At 35.8% G+C, this 27,291-nt stretch overlaps 1 protein-coding gene and 1 long non-coding RNA gene across 2 annotated transcripts in view; one reads left to right on the top strand and one right to left on the bottom strand.

Annotated features, from left to right (window-relative positions):
- LYPLAL1 (lysophospholipase like 1) overlaps positions 1–14,976 on the bottom strand; it is a 48,661-nt gene extending 33,685 nt beyond the window's left edge. Inside the window, exons 1-2 of the mRNA XM_004480221.4 lie at positions 14,794–14,976; positions 10,100–10,199 (exon numbers count right to left, since the gene is read on the bottom strand). Of these exons, the coding sequence (XP_004480278.1) occupies positions 10,100–10,199; positions 14,794–14,887 (194 nt within the window). The 5' untranslated portion in view covers positions 14,888–14,976. The remainder of the gene's footprint in view (positions 1–10,099; positions 10,200–14,793) is intronic.
- The window catches only part of LOC131273098 (uncharacterized), a 33,782-nt gene continuing 20,405 nt past the window's right edge, over positions 13,915–27,291 (top strand). Inside the window, exons 1-3 of the long non-coding RNA XR_009180249.1 lie at positions 13,915–14,231; positions 16,135–16,227; positions 19,253–19,330. This is a non-coding gene — a long non-coding RNA (uncharacterized lncRNA). The remainder of the gene's footprint in view (positions 14,232–16,134; positions 16,228–19,252; positions 19,331–27,291) is intronic.

Below are 27,291 nucleotides of genomic sequence, written 5' to 3'. Positions count from 1 at the left end.
TTTTGTCCTTCACAAATGTTGTTAATGGCCCAATCTTTGCCTAGATCCACCAGAGGAATCACTATGGCAGCTAGAGCCTTATGAAATATATTTCTTAACTAAAAAGACTTGAAAATTGAAATGACTCCTTGATCCATGGGCTACAGAATGGATGTTATATTAGCAGGCGTGAAACATTCATCTTGTACATCTCCATCAGAACTCTTGGGTGACCAGGTGTATTGACTATAAGTAGTAAATATATATATATATATTTTAAAAAGGAATCTTTTTGAGCAGGATTCTCAACAGTGGGCTTAAAATATGCAGTTAACCATGTTGTAAACAGATGTGCTGTCATCCAGGCTTTACTACTCCATTTATAGAGTATAGACAGAGTAGGTTTAGCATAATACTTAAGGGCCCTAGGATTTTTGGAATGGTAAATGAACACTGGCTTCAACTAACCAGCTGCATTAGCCCCGAACAAGAGAGACAGCCTATCCTTTTAAGCTTTGAAGCCAGGCATTGACCTCTCCTTTCTAGCTATGAAAGTCATACATGGCATCTTCTTTCAATAGAACATTGTTTTATGTATGTTGAAAATCTATTATTTAGTGTAGCCACTTTCAACAATTATCTTAGCTAGATCATCTGAATAACTTGGTGCAGCTTCTATATCAACATTGCTGCCTCATCTTGTATTTTATGTAATGGAGACAATTTCTTTTCTTAAACTTCATGAACCAAGCTCTGTTAGCTTCAAACTTTTTTCTGCAGCCTCCTCACCTCTCTTCATAGAATTGACAAGAATTAGGGCCTTGCTTTGGATAAGGCTTTGTATAAAGGGAATGTTGCAGCTGGTTTGATCTTCTATCCAGACAACTAAAATTTTCTCCATATCAGCAATAAGGCTGTTTTGCTTTCTTATCATTCATGTGCTCTCTGGAATAATACTTTTAATTTCCTTCAAGAACTTTTCTCTTGCATTCATAACTTGGCTAATAGTTTGGCACCAGAAGCCTACCTTTTGGCCTATCTCAGTATGCTTCCGTACTAAAGTTAATCATTTCTAACTTTTGATTTAAAGTGAGAGATGTGTAACCCTTCCACTCAATTGAACACTTAGAGGCCACTGTAGGGCTATTACTTGGTCTAATTTCAATATTACTGTGTCTTTAGGGAATAAGGAGGCCCAAGGAGAGGGAGAGAGATAGGGAATGGCTGGTTGGGGGAGCAGTCAGAACACATACAACATTTATTAAGTTCACCATCCTATATGAGTGTAGCGTGTGGCACCCCAAAACAATTACAATAGTAACTTCAAGGGCCACTGATCATAGATCACCGTAACAGATATAATAATAAAAGTTTGAAATATTGTGAGCATTGCCAAAACGTGACACACAGACACAATGTGAGCACATGCTGTTAGAAAAATCATGCTGACTAACTTACACCATTGTCACAAACCTTCAATTTAAAAAAATTCCATATCTGCAAAGTACAATAAAGTGAAGCACAATAAAATAAACTATGCCTGTACTGGAAATTCTCACAATATCAGAAAGTGTGTGGTAGAACATCACAGCATTCAACCTTGCTACACTTTTAAAAGGATTCTTAAAATTAACTGTCATCAGTGAAAAACTAAAAATGTTAAAAAAGAATGACAGTGAAGCTAGGCATGTGTCTACCACAAGACTTCTCTTAATGCTATCTGAAAGACAGCAAGCAGGGTAGATTACTCAGGAGTCTTCCTACTGGTGGCACAAGAAACTACTATAGATGAAAGGCAGTAGCCATCCTTAGGTCCCCAAATAAAGCCACATTATGCCACAAAAACAAGGTCAATGACTTACAACCAAACTTCTTACCTAAACAGAGCAAAAAACTATCTGGAACATCAGAGATGTTGAAACAACATAGTATGAATGCCAGATTACTCTCATAAAAATACCATCAAACAGCCTTTCAAAGTTTGGAAACCAAGCTAAAATCTCTAGGTTTATTTGGGATGCATCAGTAAGAGCAGTACATGAAGCTTTACATACCCCAACTAATTAATTTCACACTCACTCTGGAACAATCTTATTACTGGTCAAGTTCTACAAGGAATAATTGCAATCCCTTAAAAATTATAATTCTTATATGACTTATCACAACAAAACACACTTTTAAAAACTCACATAAGTTTATATCATTGCACAGTTAGTATAAACACCCACAATATTTGCATAATACAATACAGCATTTTAAATTGTAACAAATTCTGCAAAATATATATTCAATATTCAAAAAGGTTATCTATTTGTCAAGTTCTATGCTAAATACTTAGAGACAGTATATTTCCAAGTAATTACAGGGATAAAAAAAGAATATAATTTTTCTAGAGACTTATCTAGCACAAGATAGAAAAAAAGCAGCTAATTATAATACTAAGTATTGTCTCTCTTAACTGACCTTCACTTAATTGCTTCATAGGATTAAGTGAAGTTGTCTATTCCCATGACTAATGCACCCGGAAGGCTAAATGCTCTGGTAAAGAGACTTCATTCTAGCACACAGGCACTTTTGCTCCAACAAATTGAGCTTCATGCTTTGCCTATCAACTGTCACCTGCATGTGTTCCCATATTTGTTTATGCCAGTTTTATTTTAATGTAATTAAATAATCATGGTTATATATTATTTAAAATGATATCTGTATAAAAATCAAAGGATTTTGTTCCTATAAAAATTAAGTCAAATGTTTTGGAAAGATCAACAAAGATTAGTCACTAAAACAAATTCCTATCAATTGGTGTGTGGATGTGAACTATTAAAGACTTCAAAATAAATCAAGAATACTGTACTCAGACTGCTTTGACATTCTAGTTAATACACTGTAGTTCTGGCCATGTCAGCTAAGAGGGCATCTACTAGCTATGTAAATTATTTTTAAGTACACAGAAAGAAGTAATTAATTCCTGAGGGAGGTTTGGAAAATGTGGGAAGAGGTCAAAAAGGTTTTCTGCATGGGATATGATAGTGAAACTGTGCTGAAGGATGATTTATTTCTTAGGAAATTAATGATAATTAATATGGCTCAAATATTTAGCTCAATTTTCAGTCAGTGACACAAAAGTGTATTAGGAAGGAACAACCAGCAACAGGTAAATAGAAACACTCAAAAATATTAGTAAATATATGGTACTTACTCAGAAAAGGGGAGAATGTTATTCTAAGTATACCATGTAGCTAGAACAAATCCAAAATAAACTCTGACATTAATCTTCACCTGTTTTAAATTTGGTAATAATCATCTTTTCTTGAGTTAAAGCTTCAGCAGAAACAAACATTTAGAGTGGTAACAACAAATTCACCTGCCTGGCAGTGTTGTGCAACATAGTAGATACTTTAAGAATTGCATTTACTGCTACAATTCCAATGTGAAGAGCAATGCTTAAGTAAAACATATAAACAGAAAAGGAAACAGTTTAAATAATAAAGACATACTTAAAAGTTAATATTGCAAATAAATTAGTCTCAAGCATATGACAGATGACATTTTAAAAAGCCATATCCTGCATAAATGTTTTTAAAAATTCATTTCAAATTAACTTGCATTTTCTAGAGCAAAAGTTTTAAAATTTTGATGCAGAAACACTGACACTGGGAGTTCTTGTTTCATATCCAAGATGCCCCCAAAGATTTCGTTTTGGTATCCAGAGGTGGTATCCAAGCGTTTGTTTTTTGGTTCCATTTTTACATATGCCAGTATATTTAAATATGATTGGTTGGTAGATGCTTTAACTCACCTTTATCAAAAGTGCTGCTCATTAAAACCCAGCTTCCTGGTATTTAAGTAGACCTACTCAATCAGAATCTATGGGTCTACAACTTGAGAATCAGCCGTTTAATAAATTTCCCAGGTGGTTCTTATTGTCCAACAGTACAGTTGGAGAGAAACTGCCTTTCAGTTTATAACCTGATTTTTAAATAAACTATAAAACTTAAAAGTCCTTCTAATTTGATCCAACTTCATGAACATCCTACCCCAAATGAAATTTAAGATGCCCTGAATGAAAAACATTGTATACTCTCTAAAACCTAACCTTTATCTTAGATTTCCCACCTTACTCACCTTCCCGTTTCCACTAGTCTTCAATTTCTCCCAGTCTCTGCTCTGTTAATCTTTTTGTACTGAATACTTTTATTACATTTCCACCAGTATCCTAGTTCCACCTTTTATGGTTGCTAGATCAGTGGATCTCAACTTTGCCCGCATACTAGAATTAGCAATGAGTCTGTGCAGGCCACATCCCAAACCAATGAAATCAAACTCTTTGGAGGTGGCAACTAGATATGTTGCCAGACATAACACAGGAAACCAGTTAAATTTGAATTTCAGATAAACAACAAATAATTTCTTAGTATATGTATGCCCCAAATATTGTATTATTATTATTTACTAAATCTGGCAGTTCTACACAGGCAGCTGTAATATTTCAATCCTAGAAATGTGTGTACAGGGTCCCACTGTGAGTGGGGTTTAAAAAGTTTGAAAGTTACCACTCTAGACCAGAAGTCAGCAAACATTTTCCGTAAACGGAAAGATATTAAATATGTTAGTTGTCTCTGTGACAACTATTCAACTGTTTATGTAATGCAAATAGAGCCATGGGTAATATGTCAATGAATGAGTATGGCTGCATTCCAATACAATTATATTTAGAAAAACAGGCAGTGGATTGTATTTGAACCATAGGCCATAGAGTGTCAAATTCTGCTTTGGACTACCAGATGAATTTGGATTTCCATTTTGTTATTAAACATATTGATTGTATTTTTCAGCTTTATGTCATCTGGACCCTTAAACTGTGTCCGCTCATCTAGGATTACCAGTAATTAATTCTTTGGTTAGTATTTCTACATCCTGCTCATAAGGATACCACATATTTCTATTAATAACTGACATTTATTGAGTGTTTATGTCAGATACCATGCTGAGGGACTTATGTATATTATATATGTTTAATTTCACAACAACCCTTTGAGGTTAATATAATTATCTCTGTTTCCTGAAAATTGAGATACTCTTAGAGAAGAAAAGTAACTTGCTCAAGATCTTAGACCATTAAAAAGAGAAATCAGGATTCAAATACAAGTCTGCCTGATGCAAAGACCATATTCCTAAATACCATTCCACAGTAATTCCACATATTTTAAAATATCCAACTAAACAATATTTTATCTTGGGTATTTCCCTGACCTACTGGTCTAGGAACTGTAACAGAAAAGTCAATGGGTATATTTCCAGTTGTAATCTATCTGTACTGGACTAGAATCCAAAAGTTAATGACTGCAAAGGATTTTAAAGACCTAATTCAATCTGTTCATTCTAGAGATGTAAAAATTAAAACCTAACTGGCAAATTCATTATTGGTTTCTAGCATTTTTAATTAAGAATTAGATGACATTTCTAAAAGTTTCCGCTTTTCTTCTTTAATTGAAATACTAGTTTCTCAAAGATTCCACGTTGTATAGTGCATACCAGATTGTCGATTCAAAGAAATTGTGAAGGAAAAACAAGTGAGTTTACTGCTTATATATTACTAATTTGTGACTCTGAATATGTATTATAAATGCTTTACTTTTAGTAATATATGATATACTTAAAAATAAATTTATAAATATAATATAAATGTGACCCTGCATATATATTTCTAAGAACACACATCTAAGCTTATAACTGAAAAATGAATTAGCAGCCTATACCTGGTTTGACACTCCTCTATATTTTCCTTTTTAATATTTTAGAGGCTGTTAAATTATAAATTTAGTATATTAAAAAATGTTAGAGCACAAGGAGAAAAAATCACACATCTATAGTATTCTTTTCCTTAAATAAATACATCAAGCTATTGGCAAGGTAGTTAAATAAATTGTGATGTTAAGAGCATTAATTACTTAATAAATAATAACCTTTAAAGAGTCCCAGTGACAAAACTAGGATTTTAAAAAAATGAATGAATGCCAATATGTGTTCAGTGAAATGATTACCCTGATACCCTTTTAGCAATAATACAAACAATTTCTAGAAAATGATTTGGAATAAAGAACTGACTTTATGGCTCGGGATAAATATGAAATATTTTCTACTAATTTTTCCTGAATAAAAAATCAGAAACGGGGAAAAAAATTTTGAAATGATAAACTGAGAAGAAAATCTAAAATCATCTACAAAAGAGAAATTTCTAAATATTCTATATCCATTAAAACAAAATTTTCTAAAATCATTCATGAAAAATTTTTAATTGAAAAATCATCTAAATAGTGTTGAATGGGGGAAAAAGCAAAATTTACAATTATACGCTTTGTTTGAATCTATAAAAATAATTTATTCATAAGAAAGCATTAAAGACAATAAAGACAGACATTTTTAAGAGGTCACCTTTTTTGGTAATACTTGTGATTTAATCAACTTTTCACTTTTAGTTAGCAAAGTGAAAAAAGTTTGGAAAACTTTTTTCTTCTAGGATAAGTTTTTACTAACCCTGCTTATATTAAATCATCACTAATGGTCATAAAATTTTGACATTTGGGTTGGACTGACTGAACCCCTGAAAAAGCATACCTAAAAGATACCAGATTGTGATTGGGAGTTATAGAAATAATTACAAATATAGTTTAATGGAAAAAACTAATAAACAAAATTGTAGGACAAAAGATTAAGTTTAAACATATGGAAACACTACAATTATATTACATTTAATTTACCAGGAGACTAAAAAAGCATCATCACCAACCTCAATATGACCAATGAACTAGACAATTATTGTACGAGTTTGTAAACACTATCAGCCTAGTCTCTTAACTACCTCAGCATGATGCCTATATACTAAAATAACAAATAGTCTTGAAAAACGTTAAAGCAGAAATAGCATACACTAAAATTGCAATAAGATATACAATGAAGTAAGATTGCAAAGTACCTAGTCAATAAAGATGTGGTTTATATTTAAAATTAAAATATTTTAGATGTTTATAATTTTAAATTATAAATAAAAGTAAATTTCCAATTGCTCTGAAGGTCTGATACTTTTGAAATTAAAACCTGGGTGATTTCTGCACTACCCATAGAACAAAAGAAAAATAATTTCATAGTAATTTTGAAATATATTTCCAACATAATAAAATACTAAATCAGTCTGCTTTTTATACTATTCATAAGATGCTTTAGTACATTTGGAAAATATACAAATCAAAGGTTTTATAGTTATTGGTAGTTCTTGATCAATAATATTTGATTTCTAACATGAAAAAGCACTACTGAAATACAGAAGACTACCGATTGCACAACTTGCTGAATATTTAATACAAAATAACTTTGCTAAGTCAGTTGAGGCTTCTGGTATTCAGGCTTAAAACCAATAAGCACATTTTAACAAACTTCATTTATTTGTGTATTAGCAGCAGCAAAGTGTGGCTGGCATTACCATCCTTAAATACATGTTTTATTTCACTGTATTATTTGATGCTTCTTGTCAAAGATAGAGATATTTCACAATGTAAATTCTATGTATAGTTAAAAAAAATTCTCTGAGTATTTGAAAAACTACAGAGTTCTAGGATAGTAAACTGCAAATTGTACTGAATTGTAAAGGTTATTTTTATCTTTATTTTAGGAATTGTTAGAACAAGTTAAACCAGAAAAGCAAAATGTTACAACTTCTTGCCCAAAAAATAAGTTTGAGAGTAGAAAGACTATTGAAGAAAATTGGCATTTTGTTTTTAAAGCTTCTGATCTAGAGTCTAAAAACAAAGACAGCTTATCATAAAGATCTGCTTTTATGTATAATTTCAACTTCATTTAGCACTGATTCAAAAACACTGATGTACTTCATATTTCACCTCTGTTTCTCTAAAATATAAATAACAGTTGGGCATAAATAGTCAAACTTTTTTCTAAGGAGAACCAAGATGCCAATTACTTAATATGTATGGGATAGAGGTATAAGTTAACACAAGGTTTATTAACCTCAGCACTACTGACATTGTGGGCTGTACAAGCTTTGCTGTGGGGGCTGTTCTGTGTATTGCAGGAATCAAGCAGCATCCTGGCATCTGCTCACGAGATGCCACCAGTAGCCTCTAAGCCCCACCTTCACCAGCAATTGAGACAACCAACATTGTCTTCAGACATTGCCAAATGCTCCCTGAGGGACAAAAATATCCCTGAATGAGAACCAATAGTTTAAAGGTTCCCCCCATTAAAAGAAAACAAAGTTCAAGTAAAAATGATAATTTGATTTAGAACAATAGCTCCCAACAAACTATATACAGGAACAGCAGATCCAGTCACATCAGCCTACTAAACACACTTAAAATGTAGCTAGTACAACTGAGGTACTGAACTTTTAATTTAATTTTAATTTAATTAATTAGTGTCAAATTGAGATGTGCTATACATATAAAACACATATCAGATTGAGAACTTTTATATGAATTAAAAGAATGTCAAATATCTCATAATTTTGAATAATATTTGGATATACTCAATTAAATAAAATATATAATTTTATTTATTATTTAATTTCAAATTAAATTTCAAAATTATTTATTATTTAATGTTCCTTTTTGAATGTGGCTTCTAGAAAAGTTGAAATTATATATTTGGCACATATTTTATTACTATTGGTCAGCATGGTTCCAAGATGTTTGATCATCTGTCCAAACACTGATTGACTATAAAAACATATAACAAAAAACTACTATGTATTCAGTGAAAAATTTAAAGAAGTTTGTATTTTACTCATGACAGCACCTGCAAGTAATGCTTAAAACTGCCTGTGCAGTTTCTTGGAGCGTCTGAAATATCTGATCAGATATATAAGACACACTGCTTCAGAAGTTACACAATTGGTGATGACATGACTTAGTAAGCTCAAAAATATAAATTTTATAGCCGTGCTTCTAATGGTTTTCTATCCTAGTTAGCAGACAACTGTATTTATATTTAACCTGAAATGATATGTCTTTCCCACCCGCAAAGGAATATCACTGTCTTTCTCCCTCCCAACTTCTCTGACCCTAAAAAGCAAAAGGAAATAAGTAGTTCTGACATTTTGTTGGTTATCAGGGCTTTTATTTATTTTATCTGCACTACTAAACTACTGAACTCTTCCAAAATTATATTAAAACAATAACATTGAATCTTAAATCTCACATTTTCATTTTTTTTAATACCTCTTTCCATTCTACCACCAGTGATAAGTAATACCTTTTCAGTGCACTTTAAAGGTCCTTGAAGTTGTGGTTCTATTTCTCTTAATACTAAGTTAGAAAAACAAAGCAAAGCATTTTGCATAAGTACATAGTGTGCTTAATAACATAAATCAAGAAAAGGAGGACTCAGATTTGGTAACATACAGAAAAAATATTTGCAACATCCTGTTTATATCATGTTTTCAGAAAAAGAGCATATGGATGCTAATTTAATTACTTGTCTGACTTTATACCTATACAAGTCTTATTATTGTGAATTTTGTTAATAGTATAAACACATCTACAGGTTACATAATCTAAATATTTATTAAATAGTCAATTGCATATTCTTATTCTGGTTAACTGATCTAGAGCATTTAAAAGAATGCCATAAAACTTTGAAAGTTTATGAACTCAGGCTTAACTAGATGAGTAGAAAGATTATGTTCCTTGAAGTAATTAAGTCTCCTTTTGGGGGAAAATAAGGGAAAGAGAATTTGAAAGCAATCTGTACAGGCCCAGAAGACACAGAGTTCTATAGGCTCTGTGTGGGATACCATTTAAGTTAAGAGCTTTGGAGAATGCTTTACAAGGAAGAAATAAATTCCTTACCTGGCAGAATTTGGCACTAGCTAACTAGAAAAAGGATACCTTTTGGGAAAAAAGTACCCTAATATAAAGTATTTTAAATAGAGAATTAAGCCCAGACATTTTTACAAAACGAGCAGAATAGATATTAATTAATATTTAAGTTTAAATAGCAATTTCTAAAAAACAGGCAAAACTATGTATTAACATCTAGCTGGCACATCCAGTTACATATATTTTATGCCACAGAGTTACTCTGAACAATGACATAAATTATTGCATACCTGGAAGGAGCTGTTGGGTAAATAATTTTTATGTGTTGGAATGCTAAATCTTGGTGAGAAACTTGCTTGATCCACTTTCTCAATCCTTGTCCAGTATCACCTGATGAATCACAAATTCTAGATTAAGATAAACATTTTGACAATATGGTAAAGTGATTATTAAACTTTTGAAGTTGGGGCAACCTAAAGCAATTTGCTTGGTTAAAACAAAAACAATCCTTCAAAGGGCATATTCAGCATATTTTTCTTTTTAACTTGAAGAAATTAGAATTTTATTTTGCTAAAATTTTTACATGACCTAAAATAATGACTATATACCATGAGGCTGCCAGAAAACTAATCATAACTCATGCAAGTATTAATGTATGTATAATTACCAAAGGAAGAAAGAAATCAAAGGTCTATCTTTGGAAATTTTAAAGGTTAAAAACTTCAAAAATTTAATCAATTCATTAAAATATCAATTCAAAAATTATTACTGATTATCAATTATGTACCCAGGCACTAAACTCATTGCTGGAAGCAAGACTGGGGGGGCGGGAAGGAGGACTGGGCTCAAGAGCCTACTCTCATGGAATATGGTTTATTGTGAGAAATAGACACTATTCAAATAATCATACAAATGTGAAAGCAAATGTAACCACTGCAAAGATGAGACACTGGAGCTGCAAGGGTTTTTTTTTAATATGCAGAATTGATGTAGTTAAGGAATTAAGGGATAATATCACAGCATATAAACTCTGCAAGGCAAAGTTCTTTTTATGTTTATCTGTTTTACCCACTGAGTTATTTGTTCACCTCATGCCTAAAACAGGTCTGACAAAAAGAGGGCATTCAATAGTTGTTGAATGGATTAACAAAGGTTTGAGCTAAAATCTACCGGATGATTAAACCAAAAGGAAAGGGCACCTCAGGCAGAGGAGACACAGCAAGTGCTAAGAACCTTCACAGAAGCAACAGGGTGGCATCTTCTAAGAACTGAAAAGCAGAGAAAGAGAACAGTAGTGAGTGCAAGAAGAGGCTGGAGGGAAGGATCTGCTGCGTCATGACAAAAACGCAAGGAAAAGCAACTGACCTACTTTGGGCAGAAAAGTGACATGATTCGAAAGGATCGCTCTGGAAGTTGTATGAAGACTGAACTGGAAGGGGACAAAAGTAGATATGGGGAGAACAGTTAGAAGGCTTAACAGTCTATGGTTCAACAGATGCTTAGACAAGGGTGATAGCACTGGAGTAGACAAAACAGAGATAATGGAGATATTTCGGAGATAAAATGGATAGAACTTGGCAATAGATTAGTAATGGGGAGTTGCGTAGGAGAAAGGTTTCAAGGATGACTGCTAGGTTTTCAGAGACGGACTGGGTGAACGACAGCACCACACACTGAGACAGAAAACACCTAACCATAGGTTTGCACATGTTGAGCATGAGGTGCCTCTTTATAGTGCATACAAAGTCCTACCAGAGGTTGAGCCAGCTATGGCTAGCTGGATAGCAAAATCCAAGTTGAAGTCCATAAGGGCCTTAAGCTAAGAATACGTTTTACATTTTAAAGAGAAAGAGAGTGATATAAGGAAGGGAGGGAGGGAGGAAGGAAAGAGGAGAGAAAGAATGGAGGCAGCAAAAGGTTAAAGAAAAATATTAAAAGAGACAGTATGTGGCCTGTGAAGGCTGGGATACTTATTATTTGGCCCTTTTCCGAAAAAGTTTTCCAACCCCTGCCCTATACCACCAGGACCCCAATATTCCTTTGGATCTCCTCTCCTCCTCTGCTCTCCCCGCTCTCACTTCTGGCACACCAGCCTTACTGCTGTTCCTTGAATGTGTCAGGGAACATGGCTTTTGTCCTGGCTTTTCCCTGTCTGGAAGCCTGTCCCAATGACTTGCTCACCCTAAGTCTGTTTAAGGATCAACCGGACGGTGAGGCCCACCCTGACCACCCCCAATCCTCCCCACCTCCCCTATCTTGCTTTCCTTCTTGCCATAGCACTTGCCACTTCCTACTATAGCATCTGTATAATGTAGTCCCCTACACTACAATGTAAATTCCAAGAGAGCAGAGATTTTTGTTTGTTTTCTTCATCACTGTATTTCCTGACAACAGAACTGTGTCTTGTACATAGTGGCCACTTAATATCTATTTCTTGAATGAAGTTATGAATGAACGGCTATTACACAGTAGGACAAACATATTTAGAGCTCAAAGGGGAGATCTAAACTGGAGATACACACTTGTGTCACTTGTCTAGAGGTAAAAATGGAAACTGTGGACTTATATGGGGAAGTTGAGGGTGAGGGAAGAGTGCGGTGGGAAGAGAAGAGGGCCTAGGTCCAAATTTTGGGCAATTCTATCATTAATGGCCAGAGCAGAGGAGGATAAGTTTGCAAAAGGGTGAAGAAATGAATAGTGGTAAAAAGAGAACCAGAGCAGTATCTCAGGGAGCATGCTGAATGCTGCTGATGTCCATTACATTTAGACGCAGAGGCTACTGGTGACTTTAAAAAGGTTCAACTCAGTCAACTTGCTGAGACTTACTATGCCTTGGAGCACAAAGACAGTGAGGAGAAAACCAAAAACAAGACATGCATGATTTGGGTCTTTGTGAATACAAACATCAAATTAAGTAATTACAAGTATAATGAATCATACGTATAATAATAAAAGGAGAACCACAGAGTCCTAAGAAAGCATTTACCAAAGTGAGGTCATCTAAGCCAGGAGGATAAACAAAGCTAATTAAACTATAATTTATTTTTATCTTCCAAGGTACTTTTTGGTATTTTAGTGGTGGGAAAGGCTCAAATTAATTTGGCTGTAATTTACATTCCCACATGTTCTTCTATGGCAGCTATATCGTAGATGAGAACCTCAATGTTTAAGATGGCTTTAAAAACAAAATCTGTCTCTAAACACATTTTTTTTTTTTTTTGAGGGGCTGGGGATTGAACCCAGGACCTCCTATGTGGGAAGCCAGTGTTCAAGCACCTAGGTCACATCCACTCCCAAAAGACACTTTTTCAACTTTGGAAGGTAAAATAACTCCATAAAAGAGCATCCATCCATTCATAATGCCCAATTTTTAAAATCCCAGTATTCAATTCTGGGATATGGCAAAACTGTTATATATATATATGTATTTTTTGCTCATATTCTGATTAACTAGAAGTCAAACATCTCCTATTAACATAACCACATATAAAAGTCAAATGTAAAATCACTAGCCTCTAACCTGCAGAATTGTTTATTTCATTTGAGAGCTAAATATATATTAATAACATACCCTTGCATAATTGCCAGAATTCTTTGGATAAGTTCCTTTATTCGAAGTACAAAGGGAAATTCACATACACACACACAATAGTCTGGATTTCAGAGATATACAGGCTATAAAAATGCCAGTTATTTGTTTCACACTGAAAAAATTAAGACCAGTTACTTTAAGCAAAGTAATCCAGGGAAAGAACAAACAAAAGTCTAGTTCTTCTCGAAGATACTATGAATTAATTTACAAATGAGAAGATATATGGTATTTGGGAATTTCTGGGTGCTCAAAAATGAACACCCCAAATACCCCAGGGCCCTGACTACCAATCTCCCAACTGTATAGCACTGGGGTCACCCTGGACACCTCCCCTTCTAAATATCTACTCACCATCCTCTTTAAGCCTACACAACTGTCAACCTAGACCACTTTCTACACAAATCTGAGGCTCTCCAACTTCCAAACAATGCCCTAACCACAGATTTTTTTTTTTTAAACAATTCACTTGGCAGTAAATTATACATCATCTTTGTGATCTCCCCATCCCTTGCTGAGTCAAACTGCTAACCGAATTGTTTTTAACTTTAGGTAGGCCCTGTGAGGATACCCACTGCATCTTATTCCGTCAACATTTCCTGAGAACTTAACCTGGACCAAGCACTAGGGATGCAACGATTAAAGGAAGGGTCCTTACCCTTCAGGAGCTCACAGTCCAGTGGGGAAGACAGACTTAAGTAATTACAGGCGAATGTAATAAACGCTTTGTAGAACACGCCGTACGCGTTGCTAAAGGCGGGCAGTGAAGAGCAGCTGCCCCTGGGACTCATCTGGATTTGTGCTCAACGGCTTAAGGGCAGAGAAGGAAAGAGGTAAGGGGGCGAGGGGAAAAGGAAGGGGAGAAAGGCATCCCAGCCCTGGTCTGGCCTCACAGAGATACTCAGGAAATATCAAGTGTGGATCTCAATTAGACACATCAGAGTGGGAGACTCGGGAAAGAAATCAATGGCGAATAACCCAATGCGGCTGAAAACTTAAATCACTAGTGGGTGACCCTGAAAAGCACTAAGTAATTTGTCCGCTTCTAGAAGACTTACCTTACTAATGTGCTCTGTTTAAATCTGGGGGAGAGGAATGGAGGGTTAACTAAGGGTTGCACTGGAGAGAATGGAGCCGACGGAGGGTTGGCCCAGAGTGTCCGGTCTTACGGGCCGAAAGCGAAGAAGCTGGGGCAAGGACGGGAAGACCGACAGAGGGAGCCCCGAGGGGAAGGCGCGGCAGGGCACGAAGCCGGCGCGCCCACAGCCGCCCGCCGGCCCGGGGAGAGCCACCCGGCTCCTGGGGGCCCGGCGCCTAGGCCACTGGGGAAACCCGGGAACAAAGGGAGGACGTGTCCCAAGCTGAGGAAAACCAAGACGTAAAACTGTAATCCACCTGAGCCATGCAGGAAGATGAGAGAGGCGCTGTGCCCCCCAGCCGGCGCCACGATGCACCGCGGCAAGCGGACTGAAGCGGCCGTAGGCGCCATCTCTGCCGCCCCGACCCGCTTCGCGGGCCCCGCCCCTCCACGCGCCCCACGGGCCCGCGCACGCAGGCACGCAGACACCGCGCGGGGACGTGCCTGGGTACGCGCATGCGCGGCCGGTGCTAGCCCGGCTCGGGAAACCACTGATACTCTGGGGTCAAATCTTAGGCGGTTCTGGAAATACCGAGGCTTTGGTTTTCGTAAGAACGGCATTATATAGGTGTTGGCCTCCTAAGGACTTCGGTTGTGGATATATTTATTTGCTGAAAATCTACCGTAAACTTTTAAACAGCAGTCCTGAAACTCAATTATCTTTTTATTTTGAGTAATATAATGAGGTTTAAATTTTTTACAGATAGAAACATATCTTGCCTTCCGATTGGGACTTGTGCAGGATTTTTGCAGCTTTTTATAAACGTTGTAAGAGAGCCGTATAATAACGCCTTTTTATGTAGTTTTAAAAAATAGTAAACAAAGCAGATTTAACTGTGATAATGATCCTGTTTGGAACATTTGTCTCCATTTTGACATTGATTTATAAGTAGCAGAACTGGAACGTGGATTCAAACCCTCTGATCTTAGACCGAAATTTTCTGTGATGTCACCCTCACTTCCCCTCCTTGACCACAAACATTCTTCTGTGACAAAAAATCTTTGGCTACAGCCTAAACCATCGACATTGAACAACATTGCATCTGAATCTTTTCACCAATTACCAGAGTAATCAAAGCCAAAAGATACAGCCTTGCAATCATTATTTGAATATTTTCATCTGGGAGTGAATTATAAAATGGAATTACTTTTAATATAAAGGTCTAACCACAGACAACTTTTAATACTAAGGGCTATAAAGCCAGCAGGTGGTCCTGTTCTCTCGAAAAATAAAAAAAAATAAAGAGCAACTCAGTAGATTAAAACAGCAGTCTTCCATCATTGTAGCCTGCATCATATTTAAGCAATTACAATTTATCTTTTGTTTGTTTAACATAATCACCCTACTCCCAAGTGGCTAGGATAAACTACTAATCATCATGGGTTAGTTGCCAAGATAAGCTCTATGTATCAAAGTGCTGTACCCATGCTGTCTATGGAAATGGACCTACATGGCATTCTTGACCAGATCAAAGAGGAACTCTGTGTCATTTCTCTAAAGCCGGTAGCTCTATGGTTGAGAGTGAAGTCATTGAAGAAGATGAGATAGGGTAGGCTGTGCTCCAATAGCCAATTCTAAAACAGTCTTCTGTCTCTAGACCTGCCTTTCTCATGTGAACACTGGATAATTTTCAAGAGCCAGGTGAGCAGAGAGTGCTGCTGCTAGTGGAGATGACCTGAAAATATGCCAGGTAAGGCTGAATTCTACACTTAGAACTCCATTGACTGCCAGAAAACCTTGCTGTATGTGGTCTCAACTTTTGAGACTAAAAAATCAGAAAAGAAATTATTTTATTAACACGTGTTGTTGTTAATAATATTAAAAAGCAGTTGGCATTTATGGGGACTTACTATGTGCCAAGCACCTAGTATAAGTAAATTCCCATAAAATGAACAATTGCTATCTGCTTTTACTAGTTAGGCTCAGAGAGGTAAATAACTTGGCTCACAGTCATACTGGCAGTTATTTGTAGAGCCTGCACTCAGTGAGCCAATCTGACGCCAGAGTTCCTATCCTTAACCCTTTCTCAGATTTACACGTTAGCCCACAAAAATAGAGGGGCAGACACTTGTCCCAAGGATATTATTCTCTCCCATCACCTCAGCCCCCAAATCTGGGATTTAGATTTGGACTATTTATATTAAAGTCTCTATTTGTTAGAAGTTCCTGTGTTTCGTCAAAGTTCCCTAAGTCTCCTAATCTTCCTGGTTTGAGCCCCTGTCTGAGCAAGTAGATGCTTAAGGGGAGGTACTTAAGGGGAGGTACAAGATGCATGGGATTTCTGGTTTCCCCTAGAATTTGAGCTTTCCCAGATTCAGGACCACTCTTACAACAAGCTGAATTCTTCTAAACCTAAGAAGTGTGTTCTTTTATTTCCAGTGATTTAAACATTATCCTTTCATCTTCATTTATTTGTAGAGAAAACGGAAGGTTTTAGTTTACGACATTTAGAAATGCCATCTGGCAGACAAACAATTGAGCAAAAATGTTTTGTTCCATTCATATAACTGTTACTTTGAAATGAAATTAAGTTTAGGATTACTGTTTGCATTTTTATGATGGATTGTTTGCCTAGTGAAATTTGGGGAGAAATTTATTCATGGAAGATTATTATTTATTCATTGTTTTACTATTCATGTCCCTCTCCTTATATTGTTGTTGCTACTCATTTTTTTCACCTAGTCTCTATGCACCTTATTGATGTATCCTTTTTGGTAACTTCAGTGTCCAAACAAAGGAAAGCAAGTAAAACAAAACAAATTGCCAGTTTCAGCAATTTCAGATATTAACCTTGTGCTATTTTTTTAGGCATATAAAGACATGTATATAATTCTTAACTCTCAGTTACAAAGGCTCAGTACAATGCCTCAGTACTTACGCTGTACTGTTTTTTTCTATTGCTACAGATTTGAAGTAGGAAAACCCGGGTTTGAATACTTGTCTTGCCGTGGCTAGCCCTGTGATCTACTAATGTGTAGTTTTCTTACAAGCCAGAACTCTACTTTAATAGTTTTATCCTCCTGGAATACCCAGAATAGTGTCTTAGATATTACTTGTTGAATTAAATGATTTTGAGTTATCTTATCAAGAAAAAGAGTGAATACTCCCCTCTTTCAGGTATCTACCTATTATACTGGCATGTTGGCTGTAGCTGGGCAGCTCTAGGGAAATGGCCTTGCCAAGGCTTGGAGGAACCAGGCAAGCCCAGGCCCGGGATCACGTTAGGACTGGCTTCCAGCTTTTCTTGGGAAGCAGAATTCTTTGCAAAGCACAAAGCCTAATGTCAAGAAATCTTGTAGTGAGACTCAAAGTAAGGCTATGATTCCAACCAAAAAGAACAAGGATATAAAGGAAAATGAAGGGGAAGATCCACAATCCAGGAAATCTGGCAGTTTAAATGCAATGTGTGTGATTGGAGTGCGGCGGTGAGCCAGAGCAGGAAGAAGGTATTCTGTCCTATGGCACAGTTCTTACATTCCTGGGGGTGATGAGGATGGGGGTTGTTCATGGTCTCCTGTAAGATTCTACTCAAATGTATGTAGGTGAAAGCTACATCACCACACATGAACACACACAGGCATACTCATGCATAACATTTTTTGAAATACTTGAAAAAAATTTTTTAAAGAAACTTTAGATTACATAAATGTTATGTAAAAAAATATAGGGGATTCCCATATGCCCCACTCCCTATCCCTCCAACACTTTGCCTTACTAACAACATCCTTCGTTAATATGGTGCATTTGTTACAATTGATAAACATACATGGAGCATTGCCACTAAGCGTGGATTATAGTTTACGGTTTACACTCTGTACACACAATTTTATAAATTATGACAGAATATATAATGGCCTATATCCATCATTGCAGTATCATTCAGAACAATTCCAATGTCCTGAAAATGTTCCTGTTTTTCCCTCTCCCTCCCTTCAGAACCTCCGGTGGCCACTGCCTCCACATTAAAAATAAAAGTTCTTCCCTTGCTAGAATAGCTATGAGTCTATAATAGAATAACAGTAAGTCTACTGTAGTCCATTATTCATTCATTCCACAATTCTGAGGATTCTGGGATGGTCATGCCCACTCTGCCTCTAATTGAAAGGGGACTTAGATCCCATGGAGCTGATGGATAGAACTATCTTGCTTGCAGTTGCAGACTCTCTTTGTTCATTGGGATGAGCGTTGTCCATCATACTCACACATAACTCACACAACATTTTGAATGCACTTAGAGGTTGTGTGATTCACCAAAGTTAATCAGTAGACTCCCATTGCCCCATGATTTTGTACTTTGAGGGCAGCAACCCATAAGATTCAGGTGGTCCCTCTTACCACAGGTTCATTCCATTTCCCAACAGGGCAAGGTTTATGAGACATTCTGCACTTATCATTCTCTACTAAACTAAGTTAACACCATTCATCTTGTGTTAACTACCATATTGTCCAGGTTAGTGACTAGGAGAAAATAATTGACTTCTCTCTTTGTGGTCTCCAAAATTATTCCATCACATTCTTCTTTAAATAAAAAGTTTTTAGCACACCTCTTATTAGGTATTTATTTATAAATAATGTATGTGTTTATAAACTATATGAATGCATGATTGTAGTAATGCGTTATGTATGTGCAAAACATGAGTGAAAGCAGACATTAATAAGCATGAAATAAAAATGAAGTATAAAGAAGTTCTAATTTTTTTCCCCACATTCTAAAGGATTGTATTGCACAAGACTGAGGTCCAGTCACACTATTTGGAAACTACTGTTCTTCAGGATGATTCTTGCAAACCCAGGTATGGAAATAACAATCAAATAAAAAACTTTTTTTTTTAAGATTTATTTTTATTTATTATTTATTTCTCTCCCCTTCCCCGCCCTTCAGTGTCTGCTCTCTGTCCATTCACTGTGTGCTCTTCTGTGTCCACTTGCATTCTTGTCAGGCGGCACAGGGAATCTCTTTTTGTTGCATTATCTTGCTGCGTCAGCTCTCTATGTGTGTGGTGCCACTCCTGGGCAGGCTGCACTTTTTTCATGTGGGGCAGCTCTCCTTGTGGGGCACACTCCTTGTCCGTGGGGCTCCCCTATGCGGGGAACACTCCTGTGTGGCATGGCACTCCTTGCAAGCTGCAACACTGCGTGTGGGCCAGCTCCACATGGGCAGGCCCTGTTCGGTACCAGGAGGCCCTGGGTACTGAACCCTGGACCTCCTATATGGTAGGCGGACACTCTATCAGTTGAGCCATAGCCACTTCACAACAATCATTTTTATACATGTGCCTCATTTCAAGAAAGTATGATTTACATTCTAAAATCTAAGTTTGCAAGATAAATTCAATTTGATAATTTACATTTCAGTGAGTAGCTTCTTGATAATTTACATATTTGTGAATTTTTTGCAGTAAACTTTTTTCATCTCTATTTGCAGTGCATGGACTATAAAAGGATTCTACACAAATTTACTTTTTAAAAATGAGCTTTTACAGTACATCTAGTATAAGGTTTGTTTTTATAAAACTAGTTTTCTAAAAACTTGTCAGAAGCACAACTTTATTTATTTTCCCTCTGATTTCTAGATCTACGCAATGTTGTATTCTACTCTTCTCACTATTTGAATTTCCAAATGTGCCATGCTGCCTGCTGATCACTTGACCAGTAGTAACCCTCTCTGCTGATTGTTCCAAAGGCTGGCCTATTGCCTCTTTGTTTGAGCAATCCTAACTGAATGTGATATGCCCCTTACCTGTGCCTGTACAGTTTACACAGCTCTCACTAACACAGCACTTCCATATTTGACCATTTACTTTTTGTTTTCCCTTTCCCCACTTTCATACAACCAACAATATCAACAACAATGAATAGTTCCATTTAGCATTGGCACTGGGCTAAAGTCCTTGACACTTATCCTCTCAATTGAAGGCAGGATTTAGGGGTACCTGTGTGTGTGTGTATGTGTGTGTACAAAGAGAGTATTCACTTAATTTTTCTCTGTAGTTTAAATTTGCATGGTCATTATAGAATGCATTGTACACAGAGGACACTCAAAATTATCATTAACCTATGTTGTGTCAATAGAAAAAGTACAGGAGATAAATAAGCAATTTCCTCAATAATTTAAATATTTTGAAAATACACTGAACATCAGCTTTTGGAACCTTACTGACAATCTCAGCTGCTTACTTCAATTTTCCTAATGATGGTCTTTGAAAAGCTGTTTATTTTGGTACTTTATTTCTCTTTTCTAACAATTTATATATTCTTCTTACTAGCATAGAAGTCTAAGTGGAAAAACATTAATAATATTTTTTATAAAGACAAGTGGGTTGACTCTAATAAAAATATTGATTCATGTCTTGCTTCTCACTGAGAAATGCCACCCATGAAGTCTGTTGGCACTGCTGTTAATAATAATATAATTTCAAGAAAGCCAGAAAAGGTATATACCTTAACTTATAAAAGTGTGGGTTATGTATTTGTCTTAATAAAAAATGTGAAATGTATCAATATTCAACTTTATATGAAAACAATATAACGGCATATTTCACTTAGATTATGTATTAATAAAAAGTGAAAAGGGTCTGTAATATCTTAACATGAACTATAGAAATATATCTCTCATTTCATTAAAGCATAGACATATATTTAAAATCTAAAAGCAATCTAAAAGTTTAAGAATATTACAAATTGTCAACTTCCATTGATTTTATTATTTTTTCCTGTAAAAAAACCATAGAGTAGGTTCACATGTGCTATATCGAGTTCAATCTTCTTCTTATCCACAAAAATGTGTCCTTATTTATGTAGGTTTTTTACATCATGCAGGTGGAGTTGATAGAAAAAAGTATTTTTTCATGGTTATTAAAATCATCGTATATACTACTAACAATTTCCCTCTCTTCCATTCCTTTAAGTGAATAGTTCTGTTCAGTCACATGGTTCACATCTGGAAGTCACTCAGGGTAATAGCTACCACCAATTTGTTGCTTTTTCAGAGGAGACATACCAGAATGGAAATGGAAAAGGCAAATTCTGTGTCTCTTTTGACACAAAAGGCTCACTTCTCAGCATTATCTTTAAGCATTTATTGGGTCAGTTAAAAGATTCAGCTACAAATAAGCACATTTTTGTCTTAAAACAAACTTCCAGAAAAAATAAAAATGCATTGCAAATGAAATCTCTTGATTATCTCAGTTCACACAGGACATGATTTTCACTCTGACCCATGCCCCTGGCCATAAACACAAGTTACAAGCATTTTTCCTGCACTCTGTGCTTTGTGTAAAGTACCAAGTTTCTCTCATAGCATCATTAAGCAAACTTGTTCATTTCTGAGTAAGGAAAAGAAAAAGAAAAATACAGGATATGATATAAAAGTTTCAGCCCTACTCTTTGTATTCCAAAGCAACTGCTTTTTAACTGTTCCACAGATCTCTAAGTCATTTCCAATAGTGTCACTTTAAGAAGTTTTTGCAGGATTTGACATACAGTTTGAGGATATTGACATGTTTACTTTCTGTCCCTATAACCATTCCTGGTTCTATAGATTCTATGGTTTTTAACAGATTTACAGGAACTTAGATAAGAGGGACACACAAATATTGTAGAGATTCAAGTTTTTTTTTTTTCTTTTTAAATAATGGTCTGTATTATGGGTGGAAGATGGATTGTTTTTACATTCAAGGTTTATGGTAATCATGGAAATTATTTTGGAACTTCTAGCTTAAAATGAAGCCATTTGAAGACAGAGCTTTTAAATTGTGGCTATGGCTGTTATTTTCATAGCTTGCCATTGTTTTTAATTTTCATCTATTCTGACCTGTGTTGGACTAAATCCGTTCCTCAAAAGAGGTCACCACATTCCTGATAACTACATTCCTAGCTGCTCTGCTGATGCTTCCTCCCAGCCTCCCAAGATGTTTGAAGAAGTGCTTCATTGTATTTGTACGACTCTAGGTCTGGCCTTGCTATTTGCAGTTGACCCGTTCCAGCTCCCTGAAGCCATTTGGGTATTTTGATCCTAAACCAGGAAAGTTGCCTTGTGAGGAACATAATTTGAATTCAGATGGATGCAAATCTCACTGGAAGTGATAGAAAATCAGTGCTCACTCATGTACCCAGATGACTCAGATTAATATGAAATTCTCCAGTATTCACCACTTGCCAAATGTGAGAAGTCTGAGACTTTTTAAAAAATAATAATTCTCCTCTCCGGAGTGAAATCATTGTTAGTTTCCCTAGAGATGATGAGAAAATGTGGTAAATGACCTTTCCTTTGCTAGTTGTCCTCAAAGTTCAACAGGATACCAAAAATTGAATAACTCTTACCTAAGGATCAGTAATTGAACCTTTTCATTAAATTTAGCCAAGTTAGTTAAAATTGTAGTAGCACTGGGAGATTGCCAGCTGTATCCTATGCACTGTAACAAAAGAAAATTCGCAAAGTTATACTCTTAAAAGAAATTGTCTTCCCTTTCTGTGGATCAGGGTATTCTGGCAGAATGATAAGAAAATACCGTAAAATTTTGTTTGTTTGTTTTTTGTTTCTTTTCTTAGATACATTTTTAAGCTATCTGTTTAATATTTAGAACCTACTACAACTAACCAAAATTATTCTTGTTTTTACCATTTTTATCAAATAACACTAACAGTAATAATAGTGACAAGAGCATAGATTTGTTCTTGGAAGTCATTTGCCATTTGCAGTATTTGCAATTGTTTGTGGACCATAAAAATGATAGTGTTTCTCAGGTCAAGGGATTTTAGTCTTCAGTTGTACCCTATGAAATACACTTACTTTTGGAAATTTCGAGGTCACTTTTCAATGACTTTATTTTTCATGTAATTCCACAATTTTAAAACTGTAACCAAGACCAGGATTCCTTTACTTCATCCTTTTATTTATTATCTGCACATGGTTTATACTACTGAAATGATACTTCTATACGTCGGTCATGCATTTTCAGTTTTTCTCAATTAATACTTATATATTTTATTAACTTCCTACTACAATAAGTACTGTTCTGGGTATTTGATTATATGTTGGCTGAATCTGTTGCAAACACGTATTCAACCAAAAGATATAGTATGTCCATTATTATAGTATACTGTGCTAAGTACTATTGGTGAATGAAAGATAAATCAGACTTTGGTCCTTCTCTCCAGGAGTTTATAGTTTAGTAGGGAGACAAGACATGTGTAATATAAAGTAACTAGTAATAGCCACCATAAGCAGGCTATGGGTAAATTTTGTTTACATTCAGAGAAGAAGGATTATTTCTAGCTGGGGAAAACCATGGAAGGCATATGCAGAAGAGAGAATCACAATTCTCTAAATACTAAAACCAGAAATCCCAACCACCGGAGTCTAACACCCTTAGAAGGGTATGTCCCTGAGCATCACTGTTTCTGCCTTTTTCACTAATGTTCAATATGTTTCCCCAGCGGGAAGGAATTTACTCTCAACAATATACCCTCCCTCCTTTTCTTGCTTACCCCATTCTGGCTCCTTCCAGTTGCTTTCAAATCCCTGAATAAATGGGTTGCTTCCAATGATAAATTTGGGATCAATTGCAGTAACTCTATAACTGACTGTGATTTAGTAGGCTTAGGTGACTCAAACCCAGTCAATTTGTAATAGATGTTTGCTGATTTTTGAATGTGAAATGAATGGATAGTGTGTGAGTGAGTAAGATGAATGACCATTTACTAGAAAACAAACCAGCCCATGAAAAAAGAGCTGGTTCCAGATTGTATTATTTTGGGTAAATTACATGGCATCCTCCTTTGAACTCTATTACAGAGACTCACTAGATATTTTTTAACGTGATAGCACCCCAAAATCTTCTATTTGCACACTCATATTACAATATTTATATTGTTAGGGAAAACTTAGTCTCCTTGTAAAAGGGATAATCTAGTTTCAGAACTGGAAAAATAAATCATTATGCAGTATTTCCAACAGCTTTTCTGAAAATGACCCCTAGGAGGTTAAAGAAGGAACCAAAAGTGATTAGATTTTATAAATGTTATAGCACTTCTTATTGCATATAGTATTCAATAAAAAGAGAATCCCATAAGGCCATTCTGTTTGTCCCATGAGTCTAATATAAAGTCTTATTCTTACAGCATCTACATTTTGGCATTTGTTTTTCAAAAATGGGGTGGAGGTAAAAGTATTCTTTTTGTCAGTTTATGTGATGCCATAAAGCAGCATTTTTCATTTTTCAACACTTATTAGCTCAGCTCCCCAGCTGTGTAGTACCACGCCCTGGTGTGAAATTGAGAGGGAGAACTCTGACAAGTTTATGTTGGCTTAAATTTATAGCATTTCCTTTGGATGGGGGAAGGGTTTTGTTAAGGACAGTGCAATTCGGTGATATTGAATCACAGAACAGTGATACTATAAAAATAATAGCTTAAGTGAGTAATAATATACCATGTTTAAGTCACCTAAAGAAAGCATTAACAGCTATGCAACTATAGGAAAAGTGAAGCAGAAAGTTAATTATTGATTATTGATAAATTTATTTAATCTAAGTGCCTTTATTTCATGCATGATCTATAGCAGAGTGCCTTGAATGAAAAATATGCTCCAAGATGTGAGCCAGTAGTGAAAAAGAAAAGCTCAGGCTTGAATAACTGAATAACTGACATAAATATTCATATAATTGCTTCACATATTTACTCCCTTTGTTTTCTGGAGAACAGTTTCAGCAAGACAAAATTAAATTGATTTCATAGAAGGTTTTGAATAGCTTCCAGAAAGTGGGTTAAAACAATTACTGTAGCATGATGTAGCACATTACAATGAAATGATTGACTGCAAACTTAAATTTTTAAGATAAACAAACTTAATCCTTGGCTGCTTCTTTCCTGCTCTCATATACACCCTTCCATGTGACAAACAAGAGGGAAGTAGTTCAAACAATTTTTAAGATTCATCTTGAGTGAACTCAGCTAAATCTCCTTATATTTATGTTGTGTGAAAATTTTAAACGTCAACACAAATTAGACCTTTAGTCATCTAAGTAAGACTAGATATTGGGAGGTACTGTGGAAGAAGCGACTTCACAAAGCCTAAACAAGTCTTGAGAAATATGGTTAAAGTCTCCTAGCAGTGGAGGTGGGAGAGATTTATGCATAAAGAATTGCATAATACCCAAGCTGGCAGGGACAGTGAAGAAGTGCCATCATGTACTGTCAGAGTAAACTGGAAGTAGCCTTAATTGGCTTGATGTTTTTGTTTACACATGAAAAATATAAAGTGACTATTGTAAATCTTCTAAAATAATCTTGAAAGCCCAGGGCCACCTTTAATTAGGTGAGTTCTTTCATAATCTTATTTCCGACTGAAAACCAGGACATTTTAACAGGCATGTTTACAAGTAACAAAATTAATTTTTATGCCAGGTGAAAAGAATGTTTTTTAGAAATAAATGAGACATTTTTAAGAGAGCCCTTGGAAGCCCAAATTCTGTCTTTTAGCCATAGCCATAGTAGCAACAGGTGACAAGGATGGTACAGAGAAACCAAAATGGAGAGAACCATTTTTGGGCAGAGAGAAATGCATCTGGAGAGAATAATAAATGGTTTCATAAAGATACCTGATATTTTCAAAAATAGAAGAAAACAGTCTCTCAAATAAAAACCACACAGACAAAGCCTATTTACTGGTATTCTCAACCAGCCTTTATGTGTAGATCATGTTTTAACTGGGAAGACACAAAAGTAAGGCTAGCACTTAGAAACCTGTCATATCAGAGCTGGGTTTCTTTTTTTTTTTTTTAAACAGAAGTGGCACAGGCATGTATGTGTTATATGTAACATAAATTGGGTGAATTGGAAGAGCCTTAAAGGAAGGACTCATTAGAAGTCTATTTCAATAGACTAGGGAGAGACAAGAAGAATTACCTGAACTTCGGCAGTAGTTTAGAGGATAGGGGTAGATAGGGCAAATTGAAAGTGTTGAATGAATTCGGACTTAGTGACCCACTGGATCTGGAGGTGAGGGATAGGAAATAGTCTAAAATGACATTTTCCAAGTGTTCTGGTGAATCTCTTAACAAAGATAAGAAATAGAGGAGGAGAAGCAAGTATGGAATGAAGGTAATAAATTCAACTTTTGGCCACTTGCTTAAGATGCCAATGGAAAACTCAGAAAGCAGGATTAATTTGGGTTAAAGCTTAGAATAGGAATAGAAGTATATTTTGGGAGTCATCAGTATGTAGGACTCAGGTAAAACCATGGGAATTCAAAGTACTTGGGGAGAAAGGAGGGGAAGAAAAGAGACTTTAGGGATATATTTTGTAAAAGACTCACATTTAAAAGGCAAGACCAAGGGAGAGAAATCAGTGAAAAACTCTGAAGAGAAGTATTAAAGGTAGAAGGAAAGATACGGGGAATGTTATATGAGCAAAATGAGACAATTGTTTGGGGATACAGGTAAACAACTGTGGGTGCTGAATGAGGATTACTTGAGACCATTGGATTTGGCAGGTAAGAAGAGCCATTAGCAACATTTCTGGGAGCAGTTTCAGTAGCACAGGAGGGCAGAGAGTCAGACTGCAGGGTCCAAAGTTAGGAATATGGGGTAAGAATGTGCACACAGCAAGTGTAATCTATGCATTTAAGTTTTCTTGTAAAGCCAGGGAGGAAGAAGAGCTGAAAGGAAACTATTTTTAAAGATAGAGACGACACAGACATATCATAAACTGATGCCAAGGCATATAGAGCAATTGGCCAGTGGCTTGAGCAGGA

This window comes from Dasypus novemcinctus, chromosome 13 (genome assembly GCF_030445035.2).
Source record: "Dasypus novemcinctus isolate mDasNov1 chromosome 13, mDasNov1.1.hap2, whole genome shotgun sequence".
In the NCBI taxonomy this organism is placed as follows: Eukaryota; Metazoa; Chordata; class Mammalia; order Cingulata; family Dasypodidae; genus Dasypus; species Dasypus novemcinctus.
This window is presented reverse-complemented; position numbering and strand designations above follow the sequence as displayed.